This window comes from Gallinula chloropus (assembly GCF_964237585.1).
Source record: "Gallinula chloropus genome assembly, chromosome: 3".
NCBI lineage: Eukaryota > Metazoa > Chordata > Aves > Gruiformes > Rallidae > Gallinula > Gallinula chloropus.
In genome coordinates this window covers 4,707,311-4,720,421 of record NC_140087.1, presented here as the reverse complement: position 1 = coordinate 4,720,421, position 13,111 = coordinate 4,707,311, and the positions used below count along the sequence as shown (strand labels likewise).

At 39.2% G+C, this 13,111-nt stretch overlaps 1 protein-coding gene across 3 annotated transcripts in view; it reads right to left on the bottom strand.

Annotated features, from left to right (window-relative positions):
- The window catches only part of TRDN (triadin), a 232,991-nt gene that overhangs the window by 107,675 nt on the left and 112,205 nt on the right, over window positions 1-13,111 (bottom strand). For all 3 annotated transcript variants that reach the window (XM_084262483.1, XM_084262482.1, XM_084262484.1), the window contains 2 exons: window positions 8,253-8,311; window positions 7,374-7,436 (listed from right to left, as the gene is read on the bottom strand). In XM_084262483.1, the coding sequence (XP_084118609.1) occupies window positions 7,374-7,436; window positions 8,253-8,311 (122 nt within the window). The remainder of the gene's footprint in view (window positions 1-7,373; window positions 7,437-8,252; window positions 8,312-13,111) is intronic.

The window sequence follows — 13,111 nt, the reverse complement described above, 5'->3', positions numbered from 1 at the left end:
ATTTCTGTTACTTAATTTTTACATTTGTCTTTCCTCCTAATCTCTTGAAACGTAGCTGCAAATAAACATGAATTATGGGTGCCTCTACTGGGTCTGACTGGGGAGGAGTCAATGTTCATCACAGCAGTCTGTATGGTACTGCGATTTGGATTTGTCTCTCACATGTTAATAACACACCAGTGTTTTGGCTGTTGCAGAACAGGAGCTGCACAGCATGAAAGCTTTCTTTTTTTCCCACTCTGCCTGCACCTACCAAACTGGGGAGAGGTTGGGGAGCAACATAACTGGGACAGCTGACCTAAATTTACCCGCCGGATATTCTCTACTACATAGTGTTACACTCAGCAATAAGAACTGGGAGTAGAGGAAGAACATGAGGGATGGTATCTTTCAAGGTGGCCATTGCAATGAGCAATTACCATTGCATCACTTGGGTTTTGGGCTTTTTTCCTTCTTCCCTTCAAGTATTAAGCTGTCTTTGTCTTGATCCATGATTTTTCTCACTTTTGCTCTTCCTAGTCTCTCCCTGTCCTGTTGGTAGATGTTGAGTGGCTCTATGATATTTAGCTGCTGACTGGTAAAACTCCTACGATCTAACTTTGGTAGCAGTCAATGCAAGATGCATGATGCCATGCATGTGTGCATCCCAGTTCCTCATCACTGAAGTTTGTTATCTTTTCTTCATTCTTTGTCTAATAAGCTACAAGAAAATTCATGAAAAAAACGTGTTTTCTTTTCTGTATGTTACCAGGCACCTCCAAAATGGCAACTATGGAAGCGGAGACCAGTGATGAATGGTGCTCCTTAGGGTTCACTGTGGGGGACACATGTGATTAACATCTTTGTCAGCAACATGGCCCCTTTACAAGAGCATGTAATGACAGGACAAGAGGTAATGTTTTTAAACTGAAAAAGGGTAGATTTAGAGTAGATATTAAGAAGAATTTCTTTATTGTGAGAATGATGAGGCACTGGCATGTGTTGCCCAGAGAAGTTGTGGCTGCCCCCTCCTTGGCAGTGTTCAAGGCCAGGTTGGATGGGGCTTTGGGCAGCCTGGTCTAGTGGAGGGTGTCCCAGCCTCTTACAGCGGGGTTGGAAATAAATGATCTTTGAGGTCCCTTCCAACCCAAACCAGTCTGATTCTATGACTCTATGAAAACATCTTGGGATCTCTTAATCTGGATTCACAATTCCATTTTGCCATGGTAAGCAGCCTAAATTGACACAGCCTCGACAGCTCACTGGCCTTTGCAGATATGACACTGTGGTTCTGAAAGCAGCCACCACCCACCCATCTGCTGACATCTATCATTTGACATCTATCACATTAGGGAACATGAGACACATGGCAGTGCCCAAGCTGGGCTGCTGAAAGCTGTCAGCACTTCAGTTATTTCCTAGCTGGAAATACACGCCCGGGAGTGGGCAGGGCAGAGTGAGGAGTTTCAAACCCTGCTCTTGAGAGGCAACAGAGATGTCTTACTACAAATGTGTGCAAGCACAACCCATTTGCTCAGCAGAAAATATCTGGGATCAACATTTGGATCCCAGATGAAGCATTCAATCCATTGCAGATGGGTCCACCCCAAGCATTTCAGGCAGTGTAATGTGTGTCTACTGCTCTAGATCAGTGGGTATGCCAAACATGGGACTTTTTTCTATGCATAAACTTATCTCTTAAGGTATATTTTAATTACTTTTACTTTTCTCTTAGTGCTTAAAAAAGTTTAATTCCAAAATGTTTCTTCTGACATTGGTGTCACATTTGGATGACATTCTAACATCTTTCCAGCCATGAAAGCAACAGGATGAAAGTAGTGTAATACGCAATAGGTTTGTCATTTCATCAGCAAACTTTTTAAATAGCCACATTTGAAACAAATAACAAAAAACCCCAGGCATACAGAATGAAAGAAATATATATTTACCAGCAGATGTCAGTAGTTCTCTTATTGTAGCGGAGTTTACTATCGAGACTGCAAAGGTAATTGTTGAACCAAGGAAGTCACAAAATGAAATGGATTTTTTGCTGTTGTTCAGGCCATGAATTTAAAAATGATGAGAGGAATTTTTCTTCCAGTTTGTATAGAGCACAATATCCAAGAAGACACTACTGCTGTCTAGAACGGTCATTTGCATGCATTTCCTATTAAAGCACTGGGTTGGGGTTTTTTCAATCTGTAGTCAACCCTTGGAAAAATCACTAAGACCTACTGAGTACTATAACACGCTGCCTCCAAAGGGTGACTAAACATAGGCTGTCGTCTAGCTAAATGATCTCACTGGATCACAGGGTAGCAAGAATAACCTGGGTAACTTGATTCTGTGTCAGTCTTAAGGTGATGTTTTGAATTTTTACATCTAAGATTAACTTTGAGTTTATTTTTTCACGACTGCAGAGTGAGCTTCGTTGATTGTTACGGTGACATCATTAAAATGTACCTCACTGTTTGTGACTTTAACCCCCCAGAGATTTTTCTTATTCAGGAGAGAAAGATTTGCTTTGCTAGCTAGAGAGACATCACCCCTCCTCTGCTAACATTGCCTGGTGTGAAACATATGACAGTATCATGTATCATATCAATGATCTCAACAAGATGATCGAGTGCACCCTCAGTAAGTTTGCAGATGACAAGTTGGGCAGGAGTGTTGATCTGTTTGCAGGTAGAAAGAAAGGCTTTAACAGAGGGATCTGGAGAGGCTCAATCAATGGGATGAGGCCAACTGTATGAGATTCAACTAGGCTCAGGGATGGGTCTTGCACCTGGGTCACAGCAACCCCACGCAATGCTACAGGCTTGGGAAGAGTATCTGGAAAGTTGCCTGGCAGAAAAAGACCTGGGGGTGTTGGTAAACAGTCAGCTGAATGTAAGCAAGTAGTGTGCCCAGGCAGCCAAGAAGATCAACAGCATCCTGGCTTGTACCAGAAAGAGTGTGACAAGTGAGACTAGCGAAGTGATTGTCCCCTGGACTTGGCACTGGTGAGGCTGCTCCTTGCTGTTCCCTGTTTTGGGGCACTTCACTACAGTAAGGACATTGAGGTCCTGGAGCATATCCAAAGATGTGTAACGAAGCTGGTGAAGAGTCTAGAGAGCAAGTGTTGCAAGGAGCAGTTGAGGGAACTGGGGTTGTTTACCCTGGAGAAAAGTAGGCTGAAGGGAGACCCAATTAACAAGTGATAGGACAAGAGGAAATGGCCTCCAGTTTCACCAGGAGAGGTTTAGATTGAATATTTGGAAAAATGTTTTCAATGAAACAGTTATCAAGCACTGAATGAGGTTTTCCAGGGAAGTGGTTGTGCCTGGAAATAATTTAAGAGATGTGTAGATGTGCTGCTTAGAGACATGTTTTACTCTTAGACTCGATCTTACAAGTCTTTTCCTACCTAAATACTACTATGAGTCTATGATAGATGCATCCACAACACTGGATGTGCAACCACTGAAACCTAGCTCCTTGATTTAGATAGAGGCTGCAATGGTCTTTTAGCAAGGGTGTTTAGCACACCAATACCTGGACTTGTTTTATCTCTGCTAAGCAGAACTTCTCAGGGAGGTACCTGGGTTTGACACCCTTAAAACATCTGTCCCTCAGGGTCAGAGCCTAAGGATTCTTTAAGCCTTGCCCAGCTGATCAGGCTTTATGTTTTCTTCCTAAACATCATTTGCACTGGTTGGTCCCCCTGTTTTTTCCTTTACAGAAATAGTGGAATTAAAAAGTTTGGGCTCTTTAATCCAGCTAGCACTGGTTTGGAGCTTAGAAAATATGTACTATAAACCCTGTGGACGTATCTATACCTGAATATCCCTGTGTCAAAAGTGGAGGAAAAGGCACTGATTATTCTTCTAAAGGACTTCCAAGGTTTACTATCAGGAAAAGCTGCACGAGACCTGGGTATTTTTATTACTGTTATTATTGGCAATTACATAGCAATAACAGGAGGGCATGATCATCAGTGACAGCTGAGCAGAGCTTTAGTTAGGAAATAGTGTGACGATCCAGGCTGACATTTTCATTGCTTTATAAACTCATTTATTACCTATGATGGTTGTTGTGAGAACAAAAACAAAGTGGGAAAGGCATTTGCAGCAAAGGCTGAGTTTTTAGGAGAGCAGATACGAGAAGAAAAGTTCCAGACTGTTGAGACTCTGAGAAAGGGACCATCAGGAAACACTCTGCAAGCAAAATAGGAGTATCTGACAACACTGATCTCTGCATATTCACTTTCAAGTAGGTCCAGGCACCAAAGCTGTTAACAGAGAGAGGGTCCTCTTCCTCAGCCCTATTGCATGCTGGATCCCTCTAAGATGATGCAGCCCAACCACTGGCAGCTTTGAGAGAGCCTGGAAAAGGTTTGTCTCTGTGGAGGCTCAGCAGCCCCTTCACACAGATTAGGAGATACAGCTCCTTCTTTGTCCAGAGTAGCTCTGGACAGGTTTTTGTGAAATGTTTTGAAGTGTGACTCTGCTAGACCCTTGTGTCTGACAATTATGTTTGTTTAAGCAAGACCTCTGAGTTTGTAACAATGGAATTATCTATTTTTCAGGACAATTAACACAATGTTTTTGTACGAGCTGAAGGTCAGAGGATTAATGTGGTTTTATCTACAATGCATTTTAAAAGCTAATTAAGAATCATTCAGTTCACTCTGTACTAAAGACTGAGAACATTTCATGTTAGATGACTCTTGCTCCTCTGCAGCAGCAGAAAGAGAGCGAGACAGGAACAGAGGAAGAGAGGAACAGAGACAGAGTGAGCTGGCATGCAAATAAACAAATACATCAAAAGGATGCAGTTAATGGAGAGCAGTAAAAAAACTCCATTCTTGTAACACTTGAGATAAAATTGTCTCCTGGACAAAAGGGCTAATCTAAAAAATTAATCAGCAGAAGTATTCAGTATTTGCAATCACAAGCATTCCTTGTTAGAGGAAGAGAGATGGAGAGGAATAGAGGGAAGTGCTGTGCCCTGAGCATTATTTTAGGGATGTTTTTATCACCTAGTGCTTACAGAGCATCTCCTCCTCTCACTCTCTCTCACGTGCCTGACAGCCTGTAGACATCACCGTTCCTCTGTGGGGGAAGCCTGGTTAATGGTCCTCAGAGGGGGAGTCTTCTGGGAGGAGGTATGTGAGGGCGAGGAGCAGAGGTGGGAGCAGGGCGCTAGGCAGCCAGCTCCTGAGAGAAGGGTCTGTCTGCTGGTACGGGGACGGGTGTAGGTGCTGGTGAGGAGGCAGCATGTCTGCATGCTCCTCAGATTCAGGGACTGCAGAAGGTTGGGGGAAGCAGGATGAGACACAAAATCAGAGGCACTTGGAGGAAACGTGACAATGTGGAAACCAGGTCGAGGAGTTTATTTTTAATGTGGTGGCCTCTGCCCAGCCTTTTGATGGGGAAAGGTAAGAAAATTGGAAGCTGCTCCCGCAGCCGTGCTTTTGGATGTTTATCTACAGTGCTGATTCAAGTGCTCTGAGGTTCATTTGCTGTGTCTGCCCAAAGCGTGTCAATACTATCAGACATTGAGGTTCCTCATTTCAAAACTGGGCTATGTGCTACTATTCTGTTGATCAAATGTGGCAATTATTTCAGGCTTTAAACCTTTTAGGGATAACAATAGGTGCTGCCAATCAAAGCTAGAAAGTACACAGGCATTCAAAGAGCAAGCTGAATGAGGAATAGCAGCAACATGTGTAGCTAGAATATATTATGGATTACCATCCTGTTACACAAAGGCTAGTAAACTCTTCAAAATGCAGCAGCCTACGGAGCTAATAAAAGGGACAGAAATGTGCGGATGTCTCGGTTTGTCTAATTTGTGTCTTTCTAGCACTGGTAGGATGACTCACTGGATTTAGCAACAGCTTGTGAAGATGAACATATTAATAACTTTATGCTGCAGCTCTTCCATAAAATGTAATCTTTTTACAATTCTGTATTCTCAAGTGAAATGCAAGCTTAGAACCAGAATAAAATTAGAAAATATATTTGAATTATCAGCTTATTTTCTTTTCAAATCTGTGTTTATACATTTAAATATGCAACTTAACTTGGAAAAGAGTATTCCCTTTCATCCCCATCCCTTCCCCAGTGTGCCACTTCCTACTATAAAAGACTGAAGTATATTTAAATATGGGGTTACCAGGATAGTATGCCAAGGTAGTTTTCTGTATTTTTATATTGTAACAAACATGAATTAACATTTTTATTCTCATCCATAAACACTCGAATAGGAAAGCTTATGTAGACCATGTACGACTCAATGGCAAAGAAGCCAGTTGCATATTGAAATTTGCATATGTAATCCACAATGTTAGTAAACAATGGGATATATATCCTTCCAGCCTTTGATAAACCTTAACAGATTTGAATAATTAGATAACAAAGCACAAGTTGTGCCTTGAGGGCATAGTAACTATAGCCCTGAATCTTTTAATCCTATTTTAAACCTTTCTCCAGGGTTTTAGTCATTACTCCAGTCTACAGGAAGGTTCATTTGAGTACTTGATGATTTGTAGAAGGCTATATAGAAAGTGTCTGACAAAGCAGCAAGTAGAAGCAGTGTTTCTAAGTATTAGGACTATGACCAAACCACTAGCCTGACAATTTTACTTCTCCTTGATTTTAATGAGACTTAAATTTAATGAGACATTTCCACAGACAGTGTCACTTACTGGAGATATGTTTATATTGTACATTAAACATACTTGTTTAATTTACTGAAATAACAGGAAAGAAAAGTTAGAACAATTTTAGTATATGTTCATTTCTAATTTCATTGAAAAAATTATCTTTTAATGACAGAACCCCAAAAGCTTACGCTCAGGATATTCACTAATTTTATTTTTAACTTTGTAAAAAATTATTTTCTGGGCATGGATAAAACCTCAGAAAGACAACAATTTACTTCATACCACATTAAGCGTTTTGACACGTTGATGTTTCTATTTATTACATTACTGGAGTTGAAATTGTGAAATAATTAATACAAAAATATGTGCATTCCATCCAGTCTTTCCATGCCATGCACCCTTTGAAACTACTTATGGCTCATTGCTTAAGGCAAAGCTGATTTTCTAGTGGTTTTTTAAAAATCTCATGCTCACAGAATTGCAAATTATACATGTTATATACACACATACATATATATATGCACGTATAACATACATAAAATGCATTATATATATATAAATGGAGTCACATTACATAGATAGATCACTATACTGTCTTATATAAATGTATGCGTGTGTATTCATCTTGGATTCTTAAGTGATACTGAATTACATACAACCCTATGTCAAATACATTAAACCTGGAAGTGCTTACATTAAATAGTCAGTTATCTACCACAGAGAAAGACAGACTCCAGTTTCTTACCTGTTTTTTTAATTTCAGGGACAGCTGTCTTCTCGTGAGCTTTCTCTTTTTTCCCTTCCTTTTCTAAGATTTAATTAAAGAAAGCAATATGATATGCTAGAACTCTGAATCATACACTCAAATATGCAGTCAGCCAAGTCCTGGTGGGCACATGCTGAAAAAAATGTGACTTATTTGGGAGTTTAGTTCGGATTATTCCCTTATAGCCCTTGCACCCAGCTAGCCACGGAACAATCAGATGAAAATGGAAATTAATCATTATGCATCGACTATGGATGATCCGGACCCTTAATAATTCATCTAGGCAAAAATCATCAGAGCATGTGTGGTACCTTTTAGCTTAAGCTCCAGTAGCATTGAGATCATTAATAAATAATGAAAGACATAAATATTTTCCCACGAAAGCAAGACCTTAGTGGATTTTAGATGTTTCCTGGGAACGAATGATCCAGTGTTATTTAAAAGGATATCAAGGCTTTGACATTTGGTCATGGCATGGTTGTGATTCTATTAAATAAGCAAACAAAACCCCCAAACAAACAGATAAATAAATCTACCCCATCTTCAGAAAGTGGTGTACCATGAACCAAGTGTTATCTCCCATGAATTTTGTATATGGCAGTATCACCATGCCCTGATATTTATAGGGACTGCATTAAATTGTTCAGCAAGCCTGTAGATGGCCACCTTATAGGGCTTTTTATTTGTCATTAAAAGAAACCGAAGAAGCAGTAACATACAAATCGTGGCTAAACAACCAGGACAAGGACAAGACAGAGCTGGAAGCATAGGGTTAACCTAATGTAAATCAATGGGATTTAAGCCAGGAGTGGAAGTAAAAGCTGAATGGGGACAATAAGAAATATTTCCAAGCCATACCTTTCTTCTTAGTTTCGGTCCTAGTGCTCTTTACATCAGTCTTTTTCTTTTCCTCTTTTCTCTCTAAAAAGGAAACAGAAGTTCAGCTGATGTCTTTTACATAGATATGTATATTTATGTATAATCACACACACACATGTATGTATGTATTTATGTATGCATAGATACATATCTGAGATGGGTATCCTTGACCAACTGCAATAGGTTCTAGATTTGATAAGACAGCCAATTATTTAGGAGTTTACTATCAGCAGCCCAGAAATACATTTTACTACTCAGAGAATCGATGTGGTGCAAGGATAGATCTAGAACCGGTATGTACACCAGATAATTAATTAAATAATAATTCAAGAAATTGTGCCCATTAACCTGGTACAGCTAAGAGGTTATTGTGTTGATTCAGTAGCCACGCACCTGTTCTGCTTCTTTTATAAAATCAACTGAATGGCAGCAGAACTTGCAAAGTGGTGCTTGGGAATGAGTGCAGAATGCCATGAAAAGGCTGCATATATAACATGTTTTATGAACTGAATATTTGAAACTGTCATTACCGGACTTTTGTTATTCATGGAGAATTGCAGTTAAAGCATCGTCAACAAAAGAACACGACTTTTTAAAGTATCTGCCTCTATTTTGTCAATTAATTGGACAACAGTAGAATTTAGGGTAATATTTTTGCTTTTTTACAAAAAGCTACAGCAATTTAATTACTTATTCTATGAATGTTATTAATTAGAAAATTGAGAGTTCAGTAGAGGAAATGAGAAAGGTGTAATTCTTATTTTTCCTTTGGGAAACAAATCCTTATTTTGATGGGTAAAAATACAGGATGACAAGAATAGCTAATCTAAATGGAATATTTATTAATTGCTCATCCACAAAAAGCCAAATTTATTACCTTCAGTTTGTGCTGCATTGCTTTGCATGTTGATGTAGTTAGTGGATCTAGTTTTCTTTTTGTGATGTTTTACTGTTACAGATGTGGATAAGAAACCATTTTATTATCATTCAAAAACGACAGAAACACAGGACCATAAGCCTTTAAGCAAGAGTCTTTTCTTTACTTGAAAAGTATTTAAGGTATAGGAATATTTTCTGAAGCCAGCAGATCCAAGAAGCAAATATGTTATTATCCCTTGCATAAATTAACATGAAGATAAAGGAAAAATAAGGAAACTTTCTTTTCACTTCCCTAGCTACCACAATAGGCTTTTCTTCTGTGTGGAAAAATATATATACAAACAGCAAATGAAAAAAAATTTAATTGAAATACTTCACAGTATGCTTTGTAAAACACAACAAAATATGTGTATGTTTGATACAAAAATTACTATTTTCACAAAGTACATGCATTGCACAGTCTGTCCATGGTCATTTCATAAAGTTATTATGCCTATCGTGGAGGCTATGTATTTACCAGTGTTCAGAGTTTCCACAAACCATACTTATGCTGGTTTTCTGACAGTACTGTTTAGCGTTAAGCATCATCTCCATGTGTTCTGGTTCGTTCTTGTTTTAAACAGATTTGTTCAATGCATATCCCTTGTTTTTGTCTTGACAAAAGGAAGCAGAAAAATCCTTTCATGTGTTTTACAGAATGTTTCTCCCAGTGTTTTCTTTGGTCAATGCTCCCTGCTGAAACCCGGAGCATACTGGACTTCAAGCTACAAATTCCTTTGTGTCCTAAATGTGCTTTATGATACTCAGGAGTCTTAAGCACATTTAGAGCATCAAAGTAGTGCTCATCCTCCACAACACTGTCTGGAGCTTCATCTTCCTGTATATTTTAATATTCTTGTTATTTTCTATCTCTAGGGTTCCTAGGAGTCCCTCTCTCTGTTTTTGGCATGCTTTTCCAGAGACTCATGCTAGGAACCTCAAAATGGAAGACTCTTCAGGCTCAGATAGCACACAGACTGCTCTACAGCTCCACCTTCCTGTGCCATCTACAATTTTTCAGTGTTTCTTTTCCAGATGCAATGTACAACTCATCCCTTTTATAAAACATGGTTTAATTGTTTGCTTACTCCACCTGATTTAACTGAAAATGTTAAACATATAAAGTTTATCAGTTGCTATGAGAAAAAAGTTTCATCCTAACTGTCTACCTTCCATCAGCTTTTGCTCCTAGTGACTGAAATTCTGCTGGTACTTCTGTAATTTCCAAGTTTTTATTAATGCCTCAGTTCTGGTGGAGCTGTCAACAGCTCCACTCTTCCAGTTACATGAATGTCTTCTGCTTCCTTACTTCAGGTACTGGGTGGTGCACAGTGATAATTTGTAAGCCTAAGGTCCTTACAACCAGCAAGATTGTCTTTAATCAGAGATGTATTTCTGCCTGTGAAGGTGTAGAATGCTACATGCATTCTACATGAAATCTCCAAGTTTCACGGCAAGGTTCAGAGCCATATGTGTCTTGAGGGCTATGAGCTGACAAAGGAGCTTTGAGGAGTGGAGCTTTGTATGGAGGAAGTACAGGAAGTAGCAGGAATTTTTACTGCAAGTAGCCTAAAACACAAGGAGACTACCTCCCTGACTTCAGAGCCTTTATTGCTAGGTCATTCCACCAACTAATTCCACTGAAACAATTTTCTTCCATCAAGCTCTCTAGCTACAATATTCAGCATGTCCAGGGCATCTAGAAACATCTGTGTTTGTTATGAATTTTCTAGAGAATGACTGCATAGAGGGGTTAAAGGACTGTGCCTCCTATTTCCCATCAGCACAGCCCAAGGCACAATAAGCACTCTTGGCCAAGTCTGAGAAAACCAGTCAGAGGTCTTCCATTCACAGCTCAGCCTCAACCCTGTTGATGTCCCTTACAGCTACTACTGATAAAAGTCTATGTAAATGAGAATGAATGACTTGGTAGATGGGTATGATGGAAAGAGCTATTTACGATTTAAGGAAGCAATATCATTCCTTAAATAAATTTATTTCCTCTCAATTTGAGTAGCTCACATTTAGATTGTTGCATATTAAATGTATATTTAACACCAGCAAAAAATGTCATTTCTAAAGCAGTAAATGCAGTGGGTTTTCTCCAGATATGTACACAACTAAATTAAGAGGCAGCAAATAATTAAATAGGAACTTAGGCACTGTAATATATGAACCCCATCTATTAATTGAAAGTACTTTTTTTTTTTTTTTTAGCTAGCAGGACTACAAATGCCCATGGACCAGCTGCATAAAGAAGGATCATAATATGCACAGTGGGTTATACGATGAAACACAAGGTGTTTTGGATGATTCAGGGTTGAACATGATATATAATTCAAATACAATTGACTATTGAAAAATCTGTTGTTATTCTTACTGGATTTTGACACTGTAATTAATGCTATTTTTTCACAGAGACCACTAGTCCTAAGCCACATCTTTACATACAGGGTGTAAGGCATATGCATAAAAAAAGACCTCAATTTCAAAAGCCAGTAATGCCTGAAAGAGGGATATATGCAAATGGCAGCAGAGTACAACTGACAGATTCAGTCAGTAAGACTTTGCATTTAGTCAAGATTTTTTCTGTAGACTCTGTGCAGAAGTGGACTTTCATGTAGTATACAAGGAGGAAAATGGGGAGCACGGGAAATGTGAATTAAAGTAGTGATGTGCTACTGAATGGGAAATTCAGGTAAAAAAAAAATATTTCCTGGGGAAAAAGAAAGAAGCAGCATAAAATAGTTTTCTTGAGAAGCAACTGGAGCAAAGAGAACAGCCCTAAAGCAAAGAAATACCTGAGATGGAATTACTTATTTCACAATAAGTGTTGCAGAACTGAGTACACCGGTGGAAATCAGAGTAGGATTCAACAGAGACCAAGCAAGAGGTGTTTCAATCTGAATTGCCTTTACCAACTTAGACAATGTCTTTGCTATTCTCATGGGATATCAACTAATTCTTGGACAACAAGGGGAGGGGAGATAACAGAAACACGCTAACAATGCAGCACTTGAAAACAGGCCTGGTAAAGACCAGTGTCCTGCTGTGCCAGCACTAAGTGGAAGCTAAATTTAGCTATGCATGTGATTTACTGGGCATAGAGTCATGGGAATACTGCCTGTGAACTAGAAGAGGAAGGTGGTCTATGAGTTTCTTCTCCATGCTGTTCCAGATGCTCCATGCACTTATGGTGACACTGACCCTGGAAGGACTCGTCAGCTCATTCCATCCCCTCTGAGAAACAGGTAAGGATGGCAGCAAAATGCAGGCACTGGTACCTTCTTGTGAAAAACATAGCAAACACTAACTAGTTGGACTAAATGCCAGAAGATTGGAGATGTTTTGGTTCAGATAAGCCTTGTAAAGTTCAGATACTTATACAAGGCTTATCTGCATTTATCTAAACCCCTCTTGTCAGGAAATCTTGGGAGAAAAGCTCTTGTGAGAGACTTTGGATATTGCCTGGCTTAGTGAAGTACAACAATAGCTTTTCTTGCCTACTGATTCTGGTCCTGGCAGAAACGAGGAACAGCAGAGCTATGTGTATACTCACTTATGGGCAAATCAGAAAAAACCCCAAACATCCATTTAGCTTTTCCTGAGAAACTCTAATTCAGGCTGAACGCGGGTATAACTTAATTTCATGTTTCTGCAAGTCTCTCTGTTCATCTTAAGCTGGTACTGGCGTAATTTTTGTTTTGAAAAGGTATTTCCTTATTAATTTCAAATAGATTACATTTGTTCTTCGATTTAATTATTGTCTGAAATAGGTTCCCTGCTGAACTCAATGCAAGTTTTGCTGTTGATTTCAGTGGGACCTGGATACGTTTTAAAAACTAAAAAAACTCGCAACCTGTCAGTTTTTAATGACATTTCTTTCCCCTTTCCATGGTGCTTAGGGTGGGGACTGACAA